The 27931-nt window shown below is 52.9% G+C and overlaps 1 protein-coding gene across 1 annotated transcript in view; it reads right to left on the bottom strand.

Moving 5' to 3' along the window:
- PGBD5 (piggyBac transposable element derived 5) overlaps nucleotides 1–27931 on the bottom strand; it is a gene marked incomplete at its 5' end in the record, with an annotated part of 104575 nt that overhangs the window by 28197 nt on the left and 48447 nt on the right. Inside the window, 2 exons of the mRNA XM_034663575.1 lie at nucleotides 4929–5278; nucleotides 11231–11658. Of these exons, the coding sequence (XP_034519466.1) occupies nucleotides 4929–5278; nucleotides 11231–11658 (778 nt within the window). The remainder of the gene's footprint in view (nucleotides 1–4928; nucleotides 5279–11230; nucleotides 11659–27931) is intronic.

Below are 27931 nucleotides of genomic sequence, written 5' to 3'. Positions count from 1 at the left end.
TTTAAAGATTTTATTTATTTATTTGACAGAGATAGAGACAGCCAGCGAGAGAGGGAACACAAGCAGGGGGAGTGGAAGAGGAAGAAACAGGCTCATAGCGGAGGAGCCTGATGTGGGGCTCGAACCCATAACGCCAGGATCACGCCCTGAGCCAAAGGCAGATGCTTAACCGCTGTGCCGCCCAGGCGCCCCCTGCTCTTTTTGACTTTACTAGTTTAGTTTTTTTTTTTTCCCTCAAAGAATCTCAGGGCTCTATGGTCACTGTGGGTCAATATAACATTAACCAAACCGTTGGCCAATTTTTCTCCACTGGATTCTTAATTTTTCTGACATAGTAGAGACAGAACAAAAGTCTCTGCAGAGATAGTCTCCTTCTGACCCCACAGAAAGGTCACAAGGCTTTCCAGATGAGCAAACTTAAGGTCTCAGACTAAGGAATTCCAACCTGTCAATGACAGGACTTTCCCTTGAAACTGAAAGTCTCGTCTTCTGTACAAATCTCTCCTTTCAGCCCTCCCCAGATCCCAAGGGAGGCTGCGCACGAGGGGCCAGGCGAGGCTGTCCCCTTGGCGGGCTCCCTTCTCAGAGACCCTCTGCGAACAGCATGAACTAGAGGGTTTGTTGGGGCTGGGGCGGTTCTCGGCAGGCCTGTGACACGGGACCCAGAGGGTACACTCTGGAGCACACCGTAAGTCTCTAATCTGGAAATGGCAGTGGTTCTACCAAAAAAGAAGGCATTAGCTCTGGTCTCACAGGGTACAGAGAGTTTAGAACCCAAGGAGCGACGACGTCTTAGGATTTTCAGAGCCTCCACTACGTGACTCCCTGCCTGCTCATTCCAACACTATGAAAGCCTGGAGTCAAAAAGCCCAAAGATCTTCCATGAGTCTACACCAGGGTGTGGGCACGGGAGGGGTAAAAGGGGCCTCCATCAGCCGGGATGGTTTTCTACTGTAGATATAAATATGCCACAGATCCCCCTGACTCTCCTTAAATGGACATTTGAAAGGTGAGTCACAGGGGCGCCTGGGTGGCACAGCGGTTGGGCGTCTGCCTTCGGCTCAGGGCGTGATCCTGGCGTTCTGGGATCGCGCCCCACATCAGGTTCATCCACTGGGAGCCTGCTTCTTCCTCTCCCACTCCCCCTGCTTGTGTTCCCTCTCTCGCTGCCTGTCTCTATCTCTGTCGAATAAATAAATAAAATCTTTATAAAAAAAAAAAAAAAAAGAAAGGTGAGTCACAGAAATACGTTCCATGTAGACACCGAAGTCTGAGAGAAGAGAATGCGCGGAGCTGGGTTATTTCCTCCTCCCTTCCCGAGAGGGCCCTGGGGAGCGGCACACGGGCTGCAGAGACCGCAGAACGGGGAGCCCGCCAGCCCTTTGGCTTCTGTTTCTGCTCCACGGCCTCTCAGCCTTGAGACTTGGGGTGAATGACTAACTCTCTGGGAGCGTCCACCTTCCCTGGTGTAAAGTAAGGAGGGCAGTACGCTGCTCAAAGGATTCTGCCCGGCTCAGCGGGGGGAACCGCCCCCACAGAGCGACGTGAATGACCCGAGCACCACAGGCCGGCGTCTCCACGTGCGGGTTCGCGGCCACATGTGTGGCGCGTGGCGGAACACCAAGATGCGTCCATTTTGGATGGAAGGACTTTCAAGGTAAGCGGACCTGCAGGACAGCCCCACAGATGCCAAGCGGGAGCCCAGGGCCAGCCGTGCGAGCCAGGCCCGTAAGAGCTGCCGGAGGAAGGCTCGGGAGAGAGCTCCGGGGGCAGATTCGCCACCGTACAGCACGGGATGCCGCGGACATGAGGGTCCCACTCGCTCTCTGCAGCTCCCAGAGCTCGGCGGCCTCAACCGCTGCTTCTTCCTCCTGAAGACTTGTTACCCCCTCCTCCTGCACTCTCAGAAATGAAGAATATGAACCCCTTAACTTCCAGAATGAGTCCATTTACGCTCTCCATCTACCTCCCTCCTATCATCCCTCCCTACAGTCCTTTCCTGGGAAAACACTGAAAAATACCAGAGTTCGTCTAAACGTCCATCACTGTTAGTGTTAATATTATTATTTTTAAAGATTTTATTTATTTTAGAGATGGGGAGAGAGTGAGCACACAAGTGGGAGTGACAGAGGGAGAGAGAATCTCAAGCAAATTCCCTGCTGAAAGTGGAGCCCAACCAGGGGCTCGATCCCACAACCCTGAGATCCCAACCTGAGCGGAAACCAAGAGTCGGATGCTCAAATGACTGTCCCACCCAGGTGGCCCAGTATTATTATTTTTGTCTAGCTGTTGGCTCCCCTCCTCAGCCAGATGCCCCTGGGGGAGAAACACCCCACACATGAGGCACAGACAGGATAAGCTGGCTGCACTGAGCTCCTGATTCTTTCCCACTAACCCTTCCTGAGCCACCACAGAAATCACTAACCAACGTGGGACTTTCTTCCCCTCACTTATCCCTTTACCTAGAACGTTTCAAACAGAGCTAATCCTCAGCCTGACCGTGCCTCAGAAGGGTGCAGTCCAGCGAAAGCTGAGTTTTGGCAGAATGAAACAGCAAAGCCAAAGCAAGACCTCGGTTTCTCCCAGAAGCCCACCTATACGTCCACTGAGCCCTGGGTCATTTATGTCAACGTGTGATCAACCACCAGGGAAGCCACAGCACGTGGAAAAGTCCCACAGCTCGTGCGTTTCAGACCTCAGGGATGTAGCCTGGACACTCTCTCACGGGCAGAGCAGAGAATGCGAGGAGAATCATGCACAGGTCCGCTCTGACTTCTTTCTGCATCTACCCCAGCTTGCATCCCGCCGGCCATAGCAAAACATGCAGCCAACCTCAGAAAGGCATGGGCGGGTAGACTGCTACCAAGGGAAAGCAGCAGAATGGCAAAGGGCCTTTCACGCCAGAGGCTGGCCTCGGTCTCCCGAAGCCTCAGCAACTGGACTTCTCTGCTGTAAAGTCACGTAGGAGAAGAATGTATTTGACAAACTAAATGAAGACGGCGTTCTTGTGTATACAACCCCACATGACGTTCGCCAAGAGGGGACCCACAGGATCCTGCAGCAGCAGGGGCCTCGCTAATTAGTGATCCCACCCCGTCCCTCTGTGGGGAGGACCCTGGGATCCACAGCCATTCTGGGAACTGGCTGAGTTCCTTCTAGAACCAGCAGGAGCCGGGACCACTGCCGGCCTCTGGACGAGGAGGGCAGAGGGAGCCTCGGATCACAGGAGAGAAGCAGCAGGAAGTGCCAGCTCTGCTCAGACCAGCATGAACCTCAGCGGGCACCCCATCTGGGCACCGAGGATGAGGCCCCCCGGCCCTCCGGCCCTCTGCAGCGCACAGGCACAGGCTGTCGGGAGACGCGGGGGGATGGAGGCGTGCACACTCTTCCGGGAAAGGTGACTTCCACAACTCATCAAACCAGGCTTAGGATGTGGAGAACCTTCCCCACCTTGCTGCCTCCCCAAGCCCCTTTCCTTGGACCCAGAAACAGAGAGAGACACTGGGGAGGCTGAGAAAATTCTCGCTCCACCGTGTCACAGGACAGCCTGTGGCTGAAGGGTGACCACTCGTGTTGCCCCGGCCACGGCGCAAAGCCCGACTGCCGCCCCAGTTCTGGCTTCTAAATACAGCCCCTCGCGTGCCAGCAATGCCTCCTGGGATCACAGAGCTCTAGAAACCAAGGAAACTTCAAGGTACATACCCAGTTTTTTTATAGATGGGGATTTTACAAATTATACAGTTGCGAAGTTGGAAAGAACCTGTCCCGAGGGAGAGATCCGTGGCCTTGCCAGGTAACGGGCGTGATTTCTAGGCATTGAGTGCTTCCAGTCAAAAGGCAGTAGTGTGGACGCATACAGAACCCACGTCTGTTCACAAGCCGCACAGGTGGGTGTTCGAGGAGGCAGGACTGCTCCCGTGTCCCAGTGCCTGGCACAGCGCTGCGGGGGACAGGTGCTCGGAAAGTACTTACTCGGAGGACCAGTGCCTTAGGAGGGGTTATATAAAGTGAACCTCACTCCCCTGTCTCCAGTGTCACTGCAAAGGACACTACTGAGGTGGCAGGAGCCGCTGGAGGCTATGCAGGGACAGAAGGGCCACGGCTGCGAATCCAGAGTAGTCCTGCTCTGGGACAGGTCCGCTGTGACAAGCGCCGGAAGCCTGTGCTCAAGCTGCCGCAAGTCTGGGGTCCAGCTGGGGACCTGGCCCCAGCCCAGGCTGAAGGTCCCCCAGGCCTGCAGGGGGACAATGGGATCGTCCTTCTTGGCAGACACATTTCCCTGGAGCACGTGCACTTTCCTTACTGTGGTGAGGAGACACCCAACTGCATCTTCCCACGACTCCTTCTCTGGCTCACGGGAGAAGGGAGTGCGAAAGCCCTGTGCCTCGGGTCTGGGGCAGCAGCCAGGCCAGGGCGGTGAGGTGGGGCCGGCTGTGACCGCAGGGCTGGCAGGCCTGACAGATGGGAAGCGGCATCCCTTGCGGCATGGCAGGAGAAAGCAGCCCGGGGCCAGGGGCTGTCACTTAGGTGCTGCGTTCTGGTGTCGGCCAGCCCCCACCTTCTCCTTTTGTGCACACCGCACCCCGGCTGACCCCGGCAGCCGGGCATCTGACACTTTCCCTGCAGCGGAGCTTGGCCCCCTCTCCTGTAAGCCATGTCCACGTCTGCCTGGAGCAGAGCAGAGCCCGTGAGCAGGTGGCCATGCCAGCTCAGAGGCCGTGCTCTTGGTGGAGGCTAACTTAACCAGCTGGCTGTCAGTGGCTTGTGAAGAAGGCTTCCTCAGTACAGGATGGGGGGGACAGAGACCTGGCAGGTCAGGGATCTGGGGCCACCACACAGCATGTCCTCAAGAGAGATGGTAGTCACCTCTCATGACAGACTCTTTTGGGGAAGCCTCTGGCCAACACGGTTAGGCCCTAAGCTTTGATCAGTGTTTACTGTTGTTATTGAACCAGAAGGGCCGGACAGGATGGGAAGTACAGGCGGGACAGTGTCGGCTGCCCCAGCACCCCCATGAGGAGCTCCCGGCCTCAGTCTCCGTGGCAGCTCCTGGGGAAGGCCCGGGAAAAGGGTGAGTAACCAGCTCATCAGTTACGGAATGAGTCCCTTCGACAGGCCTCCCTGGACCCACCCCCTGGCTCACCTGGATAATGAAGCCAGTGGAAGAACACTGCCTGACCCAGAGGCTGAATTTCCGCTTTTTCCTCTTCCGGAGTTCCCGCTCCGTGCACGTGGCAATGAACACAGGGTCCTCGTCAATCAGGGGTTCGTGTAGCACCTGCCAGGAACGAAATAGCAGAGATGCCCACGGAAGGTGGAGTGAGCTCAGGGGGGTCATCAGATCTGTGTTCAAATCGAGTCTGTGCCTTTGACCAGCTGGATGACCTAAGTCACCTTACCTCTCTGATCCGGAGTCTCCTTATCGGTAAAAAGGGTAACATCTACACCAGTGTTTCGGGGAGGACAAAGAAACCGTATGCAAGGGACTCAGACAGGCCCTGATGTACAGCAAGTATTTAGTAAATGGAAATTTAAAAAGTAATTTTGTTTTTATTTTACATATTTATAAAATAATACATATTTAACGTATATATTTATATTTTTTAAACATATTTATAATTATAGTATTACGATTTATAATAATTATCATTAGTGGCCTAAGGTCCCCCAAGCGAACTGTTACTTGCTAGAGGGATCTCCAAGGGTCCTGACTCCTAGCTGGGCATGCCCCGCTGTTTTCAGGAAAGACCTTCCTGCTGGACATCTCCAACTGTTAAAGTCCTTTCCCTCAGAGATTCAAAATTAATCTACATTTAATCTGAGCCTATTGATCTGACTTCTGTCCCTGTAGGAAACAAAGAAAAACACATATTCTTTCTTTAGGTGTTCAAGACCGCTCTCACACTGGCCCACACCCTTTTTTTTTTAAATTATATTTTTTTATTATATTATGTTAGTCACCATATAGTACATCCCTAGTTTTTGATGTAAAGTTCCACAACCTCTTTTTTTCCCCTGGGGCTGAACCATCTCTTCTTAAAACCTGCCCTGAAATGAACTTGGTGTCTTGTGGCCTTGTCGCCATGACCCAGGCTCTGGCTTTCCTCCATCCACACTGTTGTGTCCTTCTGGACACGGCATTCCCAAGACAATTTTTAAACTTATTTCACCTATTTCCATTTCTTTATAACATGGTTATAAAATGTTTTCAGTGGCAAGACTATAAAGTAAAAAGAAATGGCCTAACAAAAACAGGCTCCAAAGGGTGGTCAAAGTTTTGTTTCTTCAAGCTAAAGCTTTTCTGGGGAGACTTTTGGGTAAATTTAGGAATCTGCTACACTTCTTCCCTCAGTCTTTTAAGGTTATGAATTGGCATGTGTGTCTGAATTTCATTGAAATGAAGACCATGGGAAATGATAGGATTCCAAGACCTCTACCCCATACCCTAGATCGGGGGCCAGCAAACTGTGGTAGAGTCTGGCTGACCGCCTGCTGTAAATAAAGTTTTATTGGGATCTGACGTATTGTCAATGGCTATTCCTGTACTACGGCAGCAAATTGGACAAGACGCAGCAGAGACCATCTGGCCATTGACAGAAAAACTACCAACCCCTGCTCTCCCCCAGTGCTTTTGGAACTTTAATGAACAAACTAGTCACCTAGGATCTCCCTAAAGGGGGAATTCTGATCTAGTCGGTTTGGGGCAGGGCCCGAGCTTCTGCATTTCCAACAAGCTCCCAGGTGATGTCAGAACGTGCTCTGACAAGGGCAGACTGGAGGACAATACTTACTAACTGTGACTCGGACAGTACCCTCCCATCCTTCCATTAAGGCTCCCCTGAATTCCTTCCAACAACAGACTTGCCGTGTTCAATCTGGCCCCAGACTGTTCTGTTGCTGGAAGCATGCGGACATAAAACCTGGCCTCCCCGTCTTGCGCTCACGAAGGGGAGGGCTGGAGAAGCTCCCAAGCCACAGTGCCTTCCCAGGCCCTCACGCCTTGCCGACTCCATGGGCTCATAAAACATTCAAAGCCCCATTTGGAATCACTGTAGCAAAATGGACAAGTCCCACACACTGTGAGGACACAGAACAGGGGGGAGGGGCAGGGGAGATGGCAGAAAGAAGTCCTTTGGCTGCCTGCCTGTTCCCTACTCAACTACCCCAGCTCAAGAAGCAGGTCCTACTCATCCCTCTGTGAGGCCACAGTACCTAAAACTGCCCTCACTCCCTCACCTTCAGAAAGCCAACGTACCTCTGGTCTGTGTGGATTTATACAAAATCAGCTGCAAATTTAAGTCTCATCATATCCCTCAGCAAACACGCTGCATGAAAGATGCGCATGCCAGAAACCACTGCCTCCTCCTCCGGGCTGCCGGCCGGCCTGCAGCTCTGCCACCCAGCTATTGAGTCCCCTGCTCTGTGGGACAAGCCCATTCTGGGGAGTGGAGTGGTTACGGCAGACGAAAGACAAAGCATCCATTTACCTACTTGCATAATCACTCCCCGAAAATGTTCTTCTAACGAATGTGTCCCCAGTTTTGAGGAAATGCAGCATCCCCCCTGCATCTGTGTATAAACATGCTTGTGGGCACGCATGCACACGCACACACATGCACGCACACAACACTCACACGTACACACACACACCACATGGCCGCGTGGGTTCGTGTTAGACCCCGAGAACCATTGGATTTCTGAAGGCTCCGTGAAAGTTCTAAACTCATCCCAGAGGGTCACATTTGCTGGGACAGAAAGGCTGCAGAGACGGCAGGACAGAGGCTGTGTGTGGTTTGCGAGGCGAGTGTGCCTTCAAGGGTGGAGTGTGTGTGAGGGAGCGGGATACGGAGCAATGTCCGGGAGCAGATCGACCCACACGTCTGATGGAGAACCGGGCCAACGGCCCTCGCCAGGCAGCGTGCAGACCCTCCACCGGGGCCCCCGAGGCTCCGGGGTGGCAGAAGGCCACTCTCAACCAAAAGCGCTGTTCGATCCCTTTCTACCTGAACAAACGTTCCAGAGCCTAAACAGGCACTTTTCAGGGGAGAAAAAGTGGAAAACCAGGAAACCTTTAGAATTTACAATCAAGGATCAGACCAGGAACCTTTTCTACGAGGCAGAGGCATCTCTGAGAAGAGAGTGAGCGCAGGAACCAAGCCCAATGTGGCCGATGCCCGGGGCTGAAGGAAAGCGCCCCATCCCTGGGGTAGCTCATGGGAGGCTATGGTCCTGTTCCACACAGAGAGGCTAGCGCTTTCAGGTGCACATGGGGTCAAGCTGCTTACCTCCAAAGGAAGGGGTACAAGGACTTGTAGGAACCCCCGGCTAACAGGAAGGCCTAATCACGTTCAAAATCAATCACACACTGCAGCTCATGAGTGCATCTCGTTGACCCCGCTCCTGCCTGTTGATCCAGGGCTGGCTCAGCGGGGCCCACAGTCAGGGGGTAGACAGAAGAGGAGAATTCCACCTGATTATCAGCCCACTAGAAAACTGGTCCAAGGGATCTTTGCCTTTCCTGCTGCCTCGTATTCCTGTCTGTGGGATGGAGTGTCCCAGGTATTCTATTTGCCCCCAAGATGCACTTTCCACTCTTCTCACCCTGTACTGCAGCCTAGAAGCCAACCTCTTATAAGCCACACCATCCAGGCCCCTGGCCCAGCGTTGGGTTTGTTTGGCCAACTTGGAGGCAGGAGCGAGACATGAAGAGGCCCCTGCCTGCCCGCGCCATCACCTCCGTGTTCCTCTCTCCCCACCGGCCCACGGCTGATCTCGGAGTCCTACTATTGCTACCAGCCTGGTCATGTCCCCGCACCCTGACCACATGGTGTCCATAGTCCCCACATCTAATCCTCTTCAATTGCCTGTCTAGAACACAGGATTTGCTTCCTGCTGGGGTCCTGACCAACAGAGGGCACAGAATACAAAATGGTAGCAAAAAGAAAACATAACTTCATAAATACAAAGATAAAAATAAAAATCAAGGGGTGCCTGGGTGGCAGAGCGGTTGGGCATCTGCCTTCGGCTCAGGGCGTGATCCCGGCGTTATGGGATCGAGCCCCACATCAGGCTCCTCCGCTATGAGCCTGCTTCTTCCTCTCCCACTCCCCCTGCTTGTGTTCCCTCTCTCGCTGGCTGTCTCTATCTCTGTCAAACAAATAAATAAAATCTTTTAAAAAATAAAAATAAAAATCAAATACAAAGTCTATTTAAAAAAAAGAAGAAAGTCTTTAGGAAAAAAAAACCTAACATGACCAGGGACCACTTCCCCAAACTGAGACTTATCTTAGGACCTTCTCTCAGCCTTGTCAACTGGATGGAAAGAAAAGATGTAGGGGCAAGAATAAAGCAAGTGTGTCTCCAGGCTCTTGGTGGCTGTGGCCTCCTCGCTGTGCATCTGAGCCATCCAAGGGAGGAGGGCAGAGCTGCCCAATGGGAGCTGCAGTCCAGCCACTGCTGGCTTGGGAACGTGCTGGGCCCCCTGAGGGCTCCCATGCCCGGGGTGGGAAGGGAGGGGCCCCCCATCTCAGATTTTGCTAGCAGGCACTGCCGTGTGCCCACAAGCTACTCCAGGCTCCAGAGACACACACGCGTGTGGTGATCGCCCTGGGTAGGGGTCTCAGGTATCTGACACTGCAGTTTCCAAAGGCAGACAGCACGAGACCAGCTCACAGTAGCACACCACAAACAGGAGTATAACCCTGGATAAGCCTGGCCTAGTCTAGGGGCTAGAAGGGTCTCCAGCAACCTCATCTTTATGCTGTTACGTATCAATCATCCAAGCAGCTGGTTGGTTGATTCTTGAGAGATACTCAGCCAGTGCGAGCCCACAGCCTCTTCCAGTAGCTGTTCAAAAGTCTGGTGCCAAGGATGGTCAGACTATTGTTCTTTTCCCATTGCATCCAGCACACATGGCTCTGGTTTGGTTCATTTTCAACCAAGCAAATATTCGGAGAAATAAAAAATAATGTGCCCAGCCCTGTATCTGGTCCTGTGGGGCCCAGGTAAGGCAGCGCTTGTGTCCCTGAAAGATCCCACCTCCTGTTTGGAAGGTAAGAGGCACCACTGCGGATAAGAAAGAATGGCACTCAGCTGCCCTATAAATAGTGGGGGAATTCAGGAAACCAGCATGGGAACGTGGGCCTCGTACTGGGTCCTGGAGACTGGGTAAATCTGCTAAGGCAGAGAGAAGAGGGAAAAGCTTCTGGGAGTCAGAAAGAGCATTGCCAACACCTGGAAATCATAATGAGCCCAGCATATTCACAGAACAGCAGGGGGAGTGCTTCCAGAGACTTAAAAGCTCCCACAGACCTGAAATAGGGCGACATCTTCCCCCACAAAAACCCTGTGATGTTCAGCTGTGCAGGGAAAAAGGCAAGTTAGTCAGGGAAAGGGAGAAGATCAAAAAGAATTTGAGGTTTATGAAGAAGGCCCTTAAAGGAAAAGCACGAGGAAAAGTAGGTGGACCAATGGCTCTTTAAATGCACAAATAAAAATGATGTCGCTTTTTATTTCCGCACTGAACGGGTCAAATGGAATTGGGCTCCAGTGGGCCAAAAACTTCCCAAAGTTTTGGTTAGAGGCATCCCAGAAATAAGCCACCTCCTCAGTTTGCTAGACCACGAGAGCAGTTTTGAGCACTTTTCTGAACCTGGTATCTCCCCGCTGCCAAGGGTAGTGGCCTCACGTCAACACCAGAAGGCAGGGGCTCAGGAGCTGAGAGCAAACAGAGCCTTCTAGAACCAGGGAGGGAAGTTGGGGAGGGGGGCCATAACAGCTAGGTGGGGGGCTCTATCAAATGCTGGCCCAAGGGCTCCGCCTGTGCCACGTGGACCCCAGCACCTGAGACTCCTGGTTACCTGAAGAGGGCTTGACATCCTGGCCTCCTTCCCTTTGCTACCTACAAGGCTTCAGCCCCTTTCACTGCTAACGGGTACGTACTCAGAGAACACAGGAAAGTTACAATTAGAGGTTCTTCTCAATAGAAGAAAATTAACATTAGCCTGAAAACACAGAATCTGGAAAGACAGCATCATTAAGGGGAGGGAGGAGGATGCAGGCAAGGAGGAGGGAAACCGTGTCAGAGCAAATCCCTGCTTTCTGACCTCTCTGTGCCTCTGAGCTGTGAGTCTGGGGGGGTTGGGGGCAGAGCAGGGGCGCCCTCCGGGTAAAAGTGGTCTGGGGTGCTACCCCCTGGGAGGCCCAGGGGCCGTGGGGACCGGGGCCTCACCTGGGTTTGGGAAGGCCTGAAGGCAGAGTCGAAGCCGTTCTGCAGGGAGTCGAGGAAGGGCTGGACCTTGTAGAGGCCGTGCGTGGTCTGGCTGGAGCGGAAGGCCACCACGTGGAAGTACTTGAGGATCTGCTCGAAGCGGGCCTGGCTCATGACGAGGGCGAGGCTCCTGTTGCTGTAGAAGCCGCTGCTCCAGATGCTGAGGACCGACTCGCAGTGGGAGATGCTGGTGGAGATCATGTAGCCCAGGAACGCCTTCATCTCCGGCAGCGTCACCTCGGCCCAGGTGCCGTCGCTGCCGAAGCGCTCCTGGAACTTCTTGGCGTACATGTTCGTCTGCACCACCATGTTCTTGAGCACGTTGTCCGGGACAAAGAGCTGGAAGAAGTCCATGGCGCTGGCGCCGGGGGGCATCTTTCGCGTTGGACCTGAAACAGAGGCGGCCGGAGCGGGGGTTGGCGGCGGCAGGCACTGCACGCGGCCCGGCGGGCGCCGGGGCTCCGCGGGGTGCCCTTCCCCGGCCGCGCCCCCCTGCGAGCCCGGGTCCCGGGTCCTCCCCGCACCGCGCACCCAGCGTTCTCGCCCAGCCCGCACGGACGCCACCCTGCAGGGAAAGGGACGCGCGCGGCGCAAGGCCACCCACGCAAGACGCACCGAACCAGCCCCGAGGCCTGACCGTGACTTTCAAGCTTCGCCTTTCTTGTAAAGGAAGGTGACTTCTCTAAGAATGCTTTCACCCCTCGGGGCCCGAAATGCCCACCCAGGGGAGACTGCAATCTTTCTGTCCTGGAACTCTCCACGTGGCAACTTGAAATTTATTGCTGAGTCAGTCTGAAGGGGCTGGTTTAGAGAATTTCACCGATGTCATAAAAACCTCACAATTCTTGAGAATGCAGGGACAGCCACTTGACATACACACACACCACACACACACACACACACACACACACACACACACCCTTAAGAGATATGGCTTTCAATTCCATATAGTGACTTAAGCCAGGCTAACAGTATGTAGAGATTTGTAAGAAAAATGCTTTTTTAAAAAAAATCTTTTGTAAGTAATCTCTATACCCAACTTGGGCCTCGAACTCACGACCCAAGACCCATAGCGGCATGCTCCACCGGCTGAGCCAGCCAGGTAACTCTTCAGGAGACAGGCTTTGCAATTTCTAATAAAAGCTATGCACGTTCTTCAAAATTTTAACCCCCCCCCTTTCTCTACTACTGATTTAGGCAGTCTCTGAAAAACAGGTTCACAGCAAAGTAAGACAATGACAAGACAGCCCACGTCTTAAATCAGAGAGATTCAGGAGCCAAAACCCTGAATTTACTTGTAGCTAACTGCACAGTCCTAGAGAAGTATCTTCATCTGTCCCACGTGGAAAATGGAACACCTGCTTTGCAAGGCTGTTGGGGAAATTTGGAAACCTTCACTGAGACATTATCAACAGAAATCCTGTGACTTGGGCTGAGGGCTTTCGATGTTCTACCCTCATTTTACAGAAGAAAAAACTGAGGCCAGAGAGCCAAGTGGCCACCATAGTCACGGTCACAAACAATTTTCTGGTGCCACTGGCGCCTAACTGCTCTTGGCCGCGAGCTGCCGTGACACCGAGGCCCAGAGTCGGAGGGGCCCCGGGTAGCAAGGACAGCCTGCAGCCCCACACCCACTCTTAGTGGAAATCACTGTATTTCAGCGAAGACTTACAGACTCCGGTGGGTGAAGCCATAAATTATTCAGGGGTAGCTCTCCAAGGGGAGGAAAACCAGCATTTTAATTGCTCCATCATGCTGAGTAAGCAGAATGAAATTTTCTCTTCCAAAAGTTATCTTTCAAGCAATTTTGCCTCCCAGACTATTGCAAAACGAATTCTCACAGCAAACTCTGCCCTGGCCAACTGCTCCAGGAAGCAAGTGGGAAGTAGCCGGCTCCCTCTCATCTGTTTAGTCTGGACTTACAAACCTCCTTCGCAGCCCCCTTCAGCTGCTTGATGCTGCATGTCTGAGAAGTGCTGGCACAGGCCAGTCACTGGGAAGGAAGGAGAGAGGAGGAGAGGGAGGGGAGAGGGAGAGAAAATGCCATTCAGAAGATTCAATCCATATCACCAACTTTCTAATATGACTATTTCATAATACGGCCCTGGGGGTGGGCAGCACCCCCAGCCAAGATCAGCCTCTCTTACATTTGATTCATTTATAGGAGCTTTTGCAGACATTACCCCATGTGATCCTCCCGACATCCTCATGAAGCATTATCCTCTTCTGCAAGTGAGGAACTAGAGGCTCAGAAGTCTAGGGACACAGCCCCAGGTCACTCACTTCTAAGCGCCTTACAGTTAGGGTGGCCTTCGTCCCAGCTGGCCCAGAGCCAGTCCAAGAGCACCGGCTGCCTGCTGTAATTATTCAACAGCATCCCTTCTGCTCTCACCAGTGGACAAGGAGGAATGTGGCTGTTCTGTGCACACACAACTTAAGCCAGGTGCGTGGTTTCAAACCCCACCAGCTCCCTCCACCTCTACCTTGCACACATTTCACAGTGGGTGATGTAGGTTTACAATGCACAGCCAGAGGAGCTCTGAAGGGAAAGGAGGTAACTGCATTGCAAAAAATGCAAAGGTGGCATGGGACCGGGGGTGGGGACGGGGGCAGGGTGGTAGGGTGGACCCGGAGGAGGAAGAGCAGGTGTGCATGCCCTTGGCGTCTGGGCTGGGGGTACAGGGCTCTGGAAGTTGATGGTGTCAATGATGCATTCCAGGTCATAAACTCCTGTAATTGTCTCCCTCCTCTCCCCCTCTTCACTCCCCTCCCCACCCCACCACATCACCTCTCAAAGCCCCATCACCATCGCCCGTCTGGATCCCTTAGCCTACAGGGGATCACCTGTCCCCTCAACCCCAGGATGCCAAAGCAGACCCGCAGACCCAGGGTAGCATTAAGAATGGCTCAGTAAGGGGCGCCTGGGTGGCTCAGTTGGTTGAGCGTCAGGCTCTTGGTTTCAGCTCAGGTCATGATCTCAGGGTGGTGGGACTGAGCCCTCCATCGGGCTCTGTACTCAATGGGGAGTCCGCTGGAGATTCTCTTTCTCCCTCTGCCTCCCCAGTCTCTCTCTCTCAAATAAATAAATAAATCTTTAAAAAAAAAAAGAATGGTTCACTAATGCTCAGATCCCCCAAAGAGATTCCCCCATCACCCCAAGCTAGGAACCGACCCCTCTTTTCAGGAGTGACTACAAAAGATGCCCTGTTTACAAAGGGGACTGTAACACAAGGGCGGGTGAACAGTGAACACTCGAGTGCTGTATGATCCTGGGAACAGAAAGCAGTTAAGACCCGATACTTTCTCCCTGGGAGTTCTTGGTGTAATGACAGCAGCAGGCAGCAGAGAGTGACCCAGTGACCCCCCCCCCCAACAAGAGGGACCTGAATCCAGATCCTGGGGAGGTGAGATCCGAGAGGCTCCCTGGAAAAGCCGCATAAGGTGGCTTTAAAGACGGGTGGCTGCGAAGTCCTCGGCTCCCCGTGGAGTGGGGGCAGGGAGATTACAGAGTATCACAGGCAGTGAACATCTCCTGCAAAGGCCGTGTGACCACAGCAAACGTCCCGCATTTAGCAGACCGCGCAAAAGAGAAGCCTGGCTGCAGACACGGAGGGGCACAGGGCCGGACCCCCACCCCCTCACTGGAGTGTGCAGGGCTGTGAGTGCCACAGATCACGCTCATGCTTTAGGAGGAACCGCCTGGACTGTTCCCGAAGCCAGTGAGCTGAGGCAGGGACCTAACTGAGGGGTGACCACAGCAGCTTTCTCTTCCGGCTCCCTCGAACCCTGGGGCCAGAGCCTCCACCAGCCAGCGGCCTCATCGATGTATCGTTTCCATTTGTACCAGGACATGAGCTAGGCTGGTATCTTAAACCACACATGTCCAGACTGAAACTCCAGATCCCTCACTGTCCTCTCCCTTTTGGCTCCTCTCCACCAACCCCCTCCAGTTACTTCAGCCAGAAACCTGAACCACCACGGATTGCTCTCCTCCCCGCACCCCCGCATCCGGCCCGCCAGCATGTCCCACCACCTCCACCTCTACGGTGCGTCATGAGCCACCCACTGCAGCGCTCTGGCCCAGGCGGCCACCACCTCTGGCCTAGAAGACAAAAACGGCCTCCCCCAAATGATTCATAGCAACGAGAAAAAATTTTTTTAAAGAATGTAAACCAGATCACAACACTCCCTGCTTAATTAAAACCCTCCTGTGACTTCCCACTGCGCTTAAGGCAAAGCACATTCCTTATCAAGGGCTCAGGGCCCTGCGTGCCAGGTCACTCTCCAAGGCCAGGCAAGCAGGTGTGTCAACAGAGCTGGGGGCAGGCCCAGGCCCTGGCAAGCCCCTTCCACCCCAGGGCCTGCATCCATGCAGACCCATCTGTGGGATGCAAGCCATCCTGGGGCTCCAGCTTCCCCCAGTGATGAAGCCCACCCAACCACAAGCAGACACCACTGCTGGTTCATCACTCTCCATCCCAAGTAGGCTTCCTTCCTCGTGTTTATCAGAGTCTCGGACAGTTTCATTAGGGACTTAAATACTTGTTCGGATCTGCCTCCGCTATCCCACCCTCTGATCCAGCTGAAGTGTGATGGCCAAGGTAAAGGCTGTCATGTTGCTCCTAGCCCAGCTCATGGCATGTTGGACACACACGCTGATAAGGTGAATAGAGAGTGGGTGAGCGGCGAGGGCAGATGCCACAGTCCATTCAGAAGGAAGGGCATCTTTGCTGAGCCCCATAGGAAGGATCTGGTTTCTGGGACAGCAGTCCATGTTAATGCCTGGTTAAAAAAAAAAAGAGAGAGAGAGAGAGAGACAGCTAGAAACATCTGTGTGGAAGAGGAAGCTGATAGGGCTGGGGTGGGTGAGGCCAGAAGGAGTACAATACAGTGCAGCAGGGTTCACCTCTGCTAGCTGGGCAGGGAGCCCGGGCAGGTGCGCCAGGGGAAGGCACACCTCTGCCCACACCCCTCTGAGAACACATGTGAGGTCTAGGGAGCCAAGAAGGGGCAGCGTGGTAAGTCCTGGGAAGGGAGCCCACCTGGGAATTTGGAACACTTGATCAGTGGGCAGGACGTGGGAGGGAGAGCATCACAGACGACTTCCAGGTCCCCAGCTCAGGTGGGCTGGCTCTGGGTCTTGTTTTGTTCCATTTTCTCCCTCCCTGAACTGGTGGAAACCACTTCAGGACTTTTTCTGGACCTCCCTCTCTGTCGACAGCTGCTGGTTATGAGATCTTGGGCAGACCACACAACCTCTTTGCACCTCGGTTTCCTTGCCCATCAAATGGCAGTAAGAAGCATCACAGTGAGTGAAAGCCGCAGGACCTCAAACACAGGCCACGGCCCGTCCTGGCCGGCCCACCATGAGTCCCGCTGGGTGTGAGTAGAGTCCCGAGGGAGCGGCCCCCAACTGCCTTCCCTGTGCCCACTTCATGACCAAAGCCGCCCGGGGCCCTGATCCCCACCTTCATGCTCTCTGGGGGAAAAAAGTGTGTCTTTCTAGACTCCAACTCTCTGGACACAAAAGCATTCGCTTTGAGAGGAGAATGGCATCTTGCATAAAACGGCATTTTAGGCCATCAGTTATCTGCAGTTTTGTGACATAGATAAGGATCGCTCGATATTCTAAATTAAGGATTTAAAATAATGAAATAATTATCTCCAGGCAAAATCAAGCAAATATAAAAATATAAAAGAACATCCCTCATTATCACAAAAATATTCCTCTCAGCTGAGACATACAAAAAAAATAGAGACGTTACATTCTATAAAAGGGTAATGTGGAACATAGTCAAGCCATTGTCCTCAGTGCCGGCGGCAGCTGGGCTCTATCTTCCGCTAAACGAATCCTCATTTCTCTCCATTTCTTTCCTTCCCCACCCCACGGCTGATGGACGTGCAGGATGAGCGGTCTGTCTGATGAACTGCGGAGGCCCTCCCTGGTCTCAGCTGCACAATCCAGCCACACGGCCACCTCAGAACTCCAAGGTTCCTTTCCTCACTTCACCTCGTGCCCCACAGCTAGGGACCAGTAACAAGTTCGATTCACAGCCAAATCGAGGAGTCTGCACACAGGGGTGGGAGCCTCGGGCCTGGGTCCTGGCCGTGCTCCTGACCTCCCTGGAGCTCGGCCCCTCATCTGCGTGGCCCGATGGGGTAGCCCACACCTGTCTCACTGGGCAGCTGTGAGCAGCCCAGCGCCCCATGCCCCTTCCTATTTCGGTCTGACCTGCAATGCTTACCAACCAACCAATGTAGGCTCAGATTACAGTCAGTCCTCTACACGGTGCCTTCCCATGGAGGACATATGAAGCTCTGAACCATTCTCTGGAGCCCTTAGAAAATGCGAGAAACTCAGCCAGAGAACCCCAAGGGCAGCACCAGGTGTGTGCCTGGTTGCAGGGCCTCCCTGTCGGGGACACAGAAGAGTACACTCTGCGAGTTCCCTTGTGTGGTATTCCTCAAGGAACACAGCACAGTTGCTGGAGAACTGGCAACCCAAAGAAACAATTCTGGAATCGGACCCCCAAGTTGATGCTGTTCACGGGAAACATGGGCCCTAGAACAGTGGTATGCGGCTCTTCCAGAAGAGGGCTACTTTGTTGGCTAATGCAGACAGCAAATCTACAACCTTGACTAGATGTCACATGACAAAGAGCTACTTTACAGAGAAGGGGTGACAGACACCTAAGCCTGACACGTGAAAACTTCCCAAGACAGCTCAGCTTCAAAACCATTCCCACCAAGGCACCTATACACGTACCAGAAATAGTCTATAACTTACATGAAACATACAAATCCTTTCACGTGCGACAGCCAACCCAAGTACCTGCCACCTGTTGCTGACCACTGTAAAGCGTCTGGGGGGGGGGTGCTCTGCTGGGCAGAGGTGATCCTGAGCACCCCCAGATGCCATGAGCTAACGGGGAGCAGCTGAAACAGAAAGGGTCAGCTCTCACTGCCACACTCTTGGGCCCGAGGACCCTCCAGTGTCCTTTTCTGTCTGGAGCAGTGGTACTCGACGTTCCAGGCCAGGACTTTGTTAGTGAACAGAGATCAGCTCCCACGTGCTTAGACAGACAGAACAAGGAACTTTCACCCCTCCCACCAGATCGGTTTCCATGTAAGTAGCACTCACAGACTTAGCTACAGAGCAACAGCTCAGATGTCAAGTGAATGAATGCGGGCAGGTGTGGAGCCATTGTGACTCTGACGCCCTTAGTGGCAGGAGCCTAAAGGCCAGGTGACAAGGCTATTCCATGAGCATTCATGAGTTTGTGAGTCTTCCCACGGCTAAGTGTGCCACAGCCTTCTTTAGTCCTTGTGGCCTGACAGAATGGCTGGTCTAGTGTCAGGCCCCACGCCCGGGATCACACTCACCCCTGTGCCCTGGACCAGGCTCAGCCCCTCCACGTAGAACCACACTCACCCCTGTGCCTGGACCAGCCCCTCCACCTAGAACCACACTCACCCCTGTGCCCTGGACCAAGGGACCAGGCTCAGCCCCTCCACCTAAGACCACACTCACCCCTGTGCCTGGACCAGCCCCTCCACCTAGAACCACACTCACCCCTGTGCCTGGACCAGCCCCTCCACCTAGAACCACACTCACCCCTGTGCCCTGGACCAGGCTCAGCCCCTCCACCTAAGACCACACTCACCCCTGTGCCTGGACCAGCCCTTCCACCTAGAACTACAATCACCCTTGTGCCTTGGACCAGCCCCTCCACCTAGAACCACACTCACCCCTGTGCCTTGGACCAGCCCCTCCACCTAGAACCACACTCACCCCTGTACCCTGGATCAGGCTCAGCCCCTCCACCTAGAACTACAATCACCCCTGTGCCCTGGACCAGCCCCTCCACCCAGGACCAGGCTTATCCACTTAGACGCTTCCCCCCACAAATCACAGATTTCACTTTTCCTTAGAGCTAACAAAAACACAGTTGAGAGAGGTGTCTATTAAGGATGAGAGGCAGAGTCACCTGCTGCTGGAGGCAGGGGGCCAGGAGCTTGCTTTGTTCCTGCTTTGTTCACTGTCTAATTGAACCACTGTGAAATTTAAGTTTCTCTGGGTTTTAGTTTTTCGTTGATAACCTGCCTCATCTCCCTCCCAAGACTGATGAAACAGTAAAGGCAATGACGAGAGTATTCTGAGGAATGTGAAGAATTATATGCAGGTCTCCTATCACTGTGTTGAAATAGTTGCTGTCCAACAAAGTCAAGCACCTGGACTGGGCTCCCACTCCGTAACTCATGAGGTGAGGGACCGGGGGCAAATTAATCCCCTAATCTTCATGTGTGTGGAATGCCACAACAGAACAGCACAGGCTGGGAAGCTTGAACAACAGAAATTTATTACCCACAGTCCTGGAGGTGAAGTCCAAGATCAAGGTGTTGACAGACTTGGTGTCTCGTGAAGGCCACTCTCTGGTTCACGAAGAGCTGTCTTCTTGCTGTGTTTCTACACAGAGGAGGGTCCAGGGAGATCTTGGGGTCTCTTCTCTAAGACACTAATCCCATCAGGAGACCCCTACCCTCATAATGTAAGCACCTGCCGAAGGCCCAGCTCCTAATACCACCACCTTGGGGATTAGGTTGGAGCACATGAACTCTAGGGGGGACACAAACATTCACTCTCTAGGACTCGCTGAGCCACAGCATCCATGTCGGTAAAGCAAAGCTAACAATACCACAACGTTCACAGTCCGGGTGCGGATGAAGTGGGCGGTGCCTCACACAGCGCCTGCTTCCAGGCGGGTGCCCAGTAACGGGGGTGAGTCACATGCACACCGGCATCGGCCGGTCCCGTACCCCAGGCTCCTGTCCCACCTCCCAGAGCCGACTCAGCAGATGGCTGTTACAGAACAGCAGCCTCAGCAACCACGGTTTATGTCGCATGTAGACACTCTCTTTCTCACAGGAGGCTGGATTTTTAAAGCCTCTGCTCAGATACAGGAAGGGCAACAGGAGCGTGCTTCCCACTTGGGAAGAAGACGATGGGGAAGGGACGCAGTGCTGAGCGGCTACTGGGCCACTGTCTGGGGCGAGCCCACCCAAAGGTCCGATTTCATGCACAGTGGCCAGTGGGGAGGGGCCACACAGATAATTTGCTCATTTCCCCCATGACTTCACAGCTTTTTCTCGCTTCCTTCTTGCTGCGCCAAGCACGCCCACTGCAGCTCTTCACCCCTAACTAAACCAGGTTCACATCCAGTTTCTATCTGGGGTGCTCCTTCTTCCTCAGGCTCCTCCCCCAGACCTACCTCCCCCTGCGCATTGGGCCTTAGCTGAGCCCACTGACTGAGCCCAACCCCAACTTGCTGCCACCTCTGGCCAGTTCCACGTGGCATGGTGCTTGTTCCCCAGGACCACCCTACTCCGTCCTCCAAGAAAGGCAATGGAGAAAGGGACCATGTCCCAGGCACGCAGGGAGAGTGTGAACAATGAAAAGGATGGGCCTTCAACCTAGGCTTTAAGAGGTGCATTCCAAATATGCACCTGACCGAATAGAAAACTCTGGTGTGCCTGATGGAGGGTCTTCTCTGCATCAAGCACCACAACCAGCAATTAGCTGACCACATTTAATTCTCACAGCAGCCAACCAAAGAGGTGCTGGGACACCCACTTTGCAGCTGTGGAAGCATGTGCTCATGAAAAACCTGCTCAAGGTCGCACTAGCTGGTGAATGGAGGAGCTGACATTCTCCTTCCCCCGCCAGGTGCATCCCACGCATGCAGGCATAAAGACTCCCCAGATGGCTGAGTCTTTCTAGCTTTGTGGTTGCTTCTGATTTTCCACGTGTGTGATGAAGTTCTGACCAACAGAACGGCTGTGAAGGAAGGCAGAGGGGAAGCATCAGAAGGAGGAGAGAGGCTTAAGGAGAGAAGACAAAAGCTGAAAACTGACTACTTAAATACATATGGACTTGGGAGTGTTTTCTTGACTGAAATAAATTCTTAGAAAGAATTCGGAGCTGAAGCACAACGGCGCTCCCTGAAAACGAGTCGGGATGGGGCCCACGGGGGCCCACCAATAGGTCTGGTTGCTGGAGTGCAAATGGGAAATCCTGGATAATTCTGGAGGAAGTCAGTAAGGGCTTTTACCATTTATGGCGAATCCCTAGGGAGAGGTTACCAGAAGGGGTGCATGTGATTTTGTATGTTGGGTTCCCTGCTGTATCTTTACTGCCTAGAACAGTGTCTGGCCCATTGAGGTGCTCAGAGAGATATCTTGCTGAGTGGGTGAAAAGGGAAATGTATTCAAAGGCTAATGACTCTTCAGATTTCAGGGTCGCTGACAGCATCCTGCAGCTCACAGGGGTGAGAGCACTGAGGGGCTCAGAGGAAAACCATGAGGGAGAGACGAAGAGACTGACAGGATCAGGTCCATGACGCCTGCACAGGGTCTGGGTCCAGGTGTGCATGCGTATGCCTGAAGAAGGGACAGGGGTGTGGGTGGGACCCGCGCACCTACACTTCACATTCTTCGAGACCCTGGATTTAGACCTCTGAGTTTATCTACACGAGATTAAACACAGAGTTACAGAGATGCACAGGCAGGGTTGGGCATATAAAATGTGCCATTTTTGTAATCCAGTCTTAACACTGAAAAAATACTGGCAGCCCAAGGAAGCAGACAAACAAAAGGCAATTGGCACTGGCCCGTCGTGACCTCTGCAACGCCTGGGCCCCAGGCCAGAGAGAATGACAGGGTCTGTGGAGAAGCCAGAAGGCTCTATGAGGCCCCAGGAGGAAAGGACTTGGCCCTTTCCAACCTGAAAGAGAACGTACAGGTCACACCGCCACCTGAACCCAACCGGTGGCATCAGAAGGGCAAGCCGGACTTCTGCTCCGGGGCTGAGGGCGCCCTGCTGGAGAAGGGACTCCTGTGTAGCGATGGCCAGTGTCTGTGCTGACGTGACGGTGGTTAGGTCAGCGATGCACAGGAGATCAAAGACGACTGCATGCAATTGGGCCTACGGGAGTGCGGGTGGGGACAGCTCCTCCTCCTCCGCCGCCGGCCCCTGCAGTCCAGGGCGGCTGGGCTCCTGGGCTCCCCTCCCCACGCAGACAGCTGGTTCTGCCGGGTCGTGCCAGGGGGATGGTACCAGACTCCCTCCCCAGAAAAACCTATTAGGACTTGGGTGGTGGCACCTCCCCTCTTGGTTGGCATCACCAGCACAGCCACTGCCGCCTTTCACGGCCCAGCCCGGGTCTGTGGACCCCACACCGTGCTCCTCCTCTCTGTTCATCAGGCCGTCTGTATTTGCTGCGCGTCTGTGTGTGTGCTGGGGGCACTGGAAGAAGGGCAGTGCAGGATCACCAAGGTCAGCAGGGAGAAAAAAGGGCGTGCCTTCCAGGGGAGTTCCCATCCCCCTTTCTACTGCCCTGGGCCACCCATGGCACCCTGTGCAGGGACAGATGGTACCAGGCCCTGAAGGCAAGCTGGAGGGGCTTTATCCCTGCACGCTAATTATATCCCTCTAATTCCCTGTACAGCCACCCACACCCTGGGAGAGGGAATGCGCAATGAGAGGAGAAGTTAAGACAAAGGGGAGTTGGGATGGAGAAACAGACACCAGGGTGACAGGAAGAAAGGAGCACATCCCAGTAATGACTGTCCCCAAGTGAGTGAGCAAGAAGCAGCCCAGGCATTGATGTCATTGTAAAATGAAGGTAGGGCCGATGCCAGATAGGGCAAAGGACGAGGACAGAGCTGCCAGTTAGCAAGAGTCTGCAGTCACGCTACAACTCACGGAGTTAAGCCGGTGGGGGGAGCACTGGAGGCTGACCCCGTCCCACCAGTTACCCTGCAGCCTCCAGGACAGGTGGTACCTGCAGCCTCACCTTCCCAGGAGGAAATAAATCGGATGGGAGAGGGTCAATGCTATGGTGACTGAGTGGAGGCAATTCTGGCCTCCAGGCTCCTACCGTAATCTCTTCCTTCCAGGAGCCTTTCCTTTCTCAGGGTCACACGTCCCAAGTCCAGCTCCACAAGGGTTGTTGAGGTGGGGATTTCATTTATTTGTCAGTAAATACGGGAAAATGTTTATTTTATTTAGCATACACATATACATCACTTATGTTTTATGTGTGTGCTGCTTTATAAATGATAACTTGGTTCGCTTATTCCTTGATGACAGCTCTGAGAGATCTGTACCATCACTGACCCCCACTAATCCAAAGAGGAAACTGAGTCACCGACAGGTTAAGGGACTTGCCTGAGGTCACACAACTAGCAAGGGGCAGAACCAGAATCCATGCCCGATCGCCCAGCCTGAGTCCACGCCCTTGACCACCACACTGGGGTCCATTTTCCTGGAAGATTCTCCCAGTTCCAATCCCCCCTACAACACGACCCAACACACATAGCTAACAGCAGTGGAGGCCTCTACAGAATGAGGTAGAGAAAGCCAAGAGCCTCCCCCCAAACTGCCCACCTGCGATCTGACCCCATGTATTAGCGGGAATGCAAGCCCCACAGACACAGGCTCATTTTACTTCTTTTCCAGAATAGGTGCTCCATAAAATGCGGGCTGGCGGAATAACACTTGCTGGTGTATCACGGGGACCTCCTTTCCCTGTCTGGGTGTGGATGGGACCAGGCGCTCAGAGACACTGTCCAGAGTCACAGCCCAGCTCAGATCAGCAAGACCTCCGGCTGTCTCAACAGCACACGCTCTGAGGCTCACCTGTGCGTCTTCTAACTGCGGCTGATACTTGGTAACACCAAAGCCATACTATCTGATTGCCCTATCTCGTGGCAATGTTATTTTTCCTAAACTTCAAAGTATGCAGCTTCAGCATAAGGTTCTTACAAAAATGCAAGCACCAACAGAGAAAAAATACCCCTGGATGAGACCCAACTCAAGGCCAAGAGCGGCAGCTTTCATTTGGACCAATCAGGATGTCACTGAATCAGTCCTGGGGGCCTGCTTCTGGCCACTGGAAAGAACCGACTGGGACTCGAATTCTAAATAATTCAGGGATGTTTAAGAAACACCTGCTCTTTGAGGATGACAGAGGTAACTGCCACCTAGCCCCGGGCCACTGCATCAAAGAACTTAAGAGCAGAAACCCAGAGTGCGTTGTGCCGTACCCAACAGATGTGTTCAAGTTGGACGAAAGGCAGATTATTCCTTCAGGAAGGAAGCCTCTGAGGTACATTCTTTAATTCCACGAGGTACTGAAGGTTGAGGTGTCCGGTGTGGGGAAAGAACTCTAACCTTAATTCAGAGGTGATGATGTGCCTACAGGGATTTATGTATATTGACACCACATTTCTAAGGGAAGTTTTGCAGATGTGAAAACAGGCACAGAGCTTGGGCCATTCGTTCAAGGTCCGAGCTTGGGTACGAATCCAAGCTGCTTCCTTCCCCCATGTGGCTGCCTTGCTCTGGACGCACACCACCCAGTGCAGTTCCCCAAGCGCCGATCACAGCTACACACCGGCCGAAGCACAGAGGATGAGGAGGGTGACAGGGTGGGGCAGGGAGGAGAGGTAAACGCTCCCTACTAGGAGGCAACCCTACCCCACCAAGGCACAGGCACGCGGACAGCAAGGAGGAGAATTGCCCACGAAACACAGGCAACTGCATTTCCAAGGTTGTAAGTCAGGAAAGAACAAGCTGAAGGCATTTATGATGGAACAAGCAGGGTCCTCAGCTGCTCAGCGCTCGCCTTCTGACAAATCAGATTACCCACGTTAGATCGCACTGTGACCGCGGTTAGACAGCAGTTTTGTAGCGCTTGGGTTTCTCCACATTCCCTTCCTGGGCAAGGCGACCCCACGCCAGAAAGGTCAGTTGCAAAGCACATACACGCCTGTTCCTAATCTTCATGCATAAAGACAAAAATACTAGAGTGACTAATCAAAAGTGAAAGCTGAAAGGAGACACGGAACACTACACCGTACCTGGCAAATGGCTTAACATCTTCCCCGCCATCAGCCCACAAATGTGCTCTTAATTGATAACGAGGTTGCTCCTGGAGAGTAACCCATGGAAACGCTAATACCACCAAATTCTCCTCTCAACTGCAACCCCTCAGATCAGGGTGGATGCGGGAAGGCGGGCATGCTTCCATATAAACCCTAATTTCACATCTTCCCTAAAGAGGGATGCTCTCTGCAACGGACTGTTAGTGAAGTGGTGATGGAGACGAAGTTACCATCCCATCTCCCTCCGCTCGTACCACATTTGCTGGATGGGAGCCGATCAGCACACGTGATATGCGGGTCCCTTCCACAGAGCCTCATTGTGGCCAAACGAGGTGTCAACTGAGGTGCGGGCAAGGAGGTTTCAGGGCCCTGGAGCAGGTGGCTTTGGTCCTCCTGCCACCTCCTGCTGGCCCAGGCTTTCTCCAGGGTGCACCCCTGCCCAAGTGTTCCCTATGACCCAAACTGTGCAGCACCGCCAGGGTCTTGACTGAGAATTGAAGTACCAGTGGGTCATGCCTTCACGTAGGACCCTTCCCAAGGGAATTTTCGTTTTAATAAAGGCATCGATGAATATCAAAGGCTTCAATTTCCTAAATCACTCCAGTGGTAGAGAGCAGGGTGGCTACCGAATGACAGTGACTAGGGTGAAGACCGGTAGATTTCGGTCTCTTCCAGATGCCTTTGGAAATATCACCCGTGGTGCTTCCCCACCCCCAGCTCCTGCACACACCCACGCACCTCTCCGAGAATGAGTAAAACCCAGGACCGTGCACACCTCTTCAGAGCAGGTGTCAATCCCTGATTCAGAGATGCCAAATAGGTTTTGGCTCTTGTGTCGACTTGAATAGTCAGTAGCCACCTGTATACATGTTAAGGACGACTGTGAAGTCTGTGGCCAGGGGAAGGATGGTGCTGGGACTGATGAGCAGTGCCCACGGTGGGTGGCGGTGACCAGGGTGCAAGGGGCCACGTATCTGCCGCGCTTAGTGGGGAAGGGCAAAACAAGATGACACTCTCTCCCCCAAACATTTGAGCATACTTCAAAGACCAGCCCCCAGTATTATTTAGAGCTCACAGAAACATACTGCTTATGCAAGTATAAAAGGCATAACATTTTATTTATGTATTTATGTATCCGAGAGAGAGCACGTGCACACGCGTGCACATGTGCACAAGCAGGAGGGAGGGGCAGGAGGACAGGGAGAGAATCCTCAAGCATACTTCCTAGGGAGCATGGAGTCCGACATGGGCCACAATTCCAGGACCCTGAGATCATGACCTGAGCTGAAATCAAGAGTCATCCAGGGCACTTCAAAGGCATAAAATTTCTAAGAAGAAAGGTGCCTTTACAAAGCATTCACAAGCTTTGATGTTATTCTAAGGAAATATTCAGAGACGTACATGTGTTTTACAAAGGAAAAACAGTCCAGAAAAACTAAATGTCCCCAAATAGAGAACATTCATGATATGCCGTTCTCTAGACATTAAAAAAGGAATGTTCTTGTGGAATATTTAAGGGCATAAGAAAACTGTCATGAGACCATCTTTAAAAAGATTAGAAAGCAGTACAAATGGTATAGTCCAAACTTAAAAAAGTGTCTGTAAACTCTAAATGACTGAAAAGATTTCAGTCAAAGGTTCCCATGATCATCTTGGAGTATTAAGATCATAAGTGATTTCCATTTTTTTCTTCATGTTTTTCTGAATATGATTTCTGGAAACAAATGATGTAATTCAACATTATGGCCTTTAGACGTAGAGAAAGAACAGTGGGTGAGATCGTAAAAACAGGGGTACCTGAGGTCCTGATGTCCTTCTAACCTCCCTTTCGACATCAAGGGCGGTTTCATTTGCAAAATTAGGAAAGAAGGCCTCTTTCCAGAACCTTTCCTAGCAGTGATATCCTGTGTGCTGTGGCCTCGTTGGCTCAAGCATCACTCTCCAATCCTTACACAGGAGGCCACAAAAGTCCATGAGAAGAAGGAGGGATCTCCAGTCCCAGGTCATTCTTCCAGAGCCTGCAGCCCCAGCCCCATGCCTGGAATGCTCCCTGTCCAGCCCCCCGTGCTGAGGGGCCTGCAGTGAATTCTCTCCAGACAATTCCAAAGGCTTCCAGCCCCTTTTCTTCTTTGGGATTTCCTCCTTCCCCTACACAGAATTTTAAGAAGGCCTAAGAGCAGACAGGCAAAAACACCCCAAACTTATGGTGACTGAAAGCAGTACAGACCTTGGAGATGAATTTTTAATGAGGCTACAAAAAATAAAAGAATCCCCAAAATGTTAATATGGCAGTCAAATACTTGTTTGTGCTTTCCACTGGTTATAAATATTCCTCTTTGTGACCAGGGGTATTGTTTGTCAAGACTCTGGAAGAAATGCAGCTGTTAGCAGCTGCTGGCAAAAGGCAAGGAGAGCCCTGCCTGGAGGGCTGTGGGTGCTAATGAGCCAGCGGAAGGGAGGAGGGGGCAGCTAAATGCCAAAGAGGCAGAGAGGCTCCTCCCACACTCGGTGCCAACTGTGAGTTGGTCCTAAACTCAGAGAGCAGGTGGGCAGGCTGAGATCTCCTCCCCGGATGCTTGAGATGTACCAAGGAAGATAACTCCCCATCTTCTTAGTCCCTTACATGTGAGATAAATAGATGGCCAGGCCAGACTTCGAGTTTTCAAAGACACAAGCTCATCTGAGCTTTCTCTCTCTCTCTCAATATAAGGAAGAACC

This window comes from Ailuropoda melanoleuca, chromosome 6 (genome assembly GCF_002007445.2).
Source record: "Ailuropoda melanoleuca isolate Jingjing chromosome 6, ASM200744v2, whole genome shotgun sequence".
In the NCBI taxonomy this organism is placed as follows: domain Eukaryota; kingdom Metazoa; phylum Chordata; class Mammalia; order Carnivora; family Ursidae; genus Ailuropoda; species Ailuropoda melanoleuca.
The sequence above is the reverse complement of the archived record's forward strand: the minus strand, read 5'-3'. Positions and strand labels throughout refer to the sequence as shown.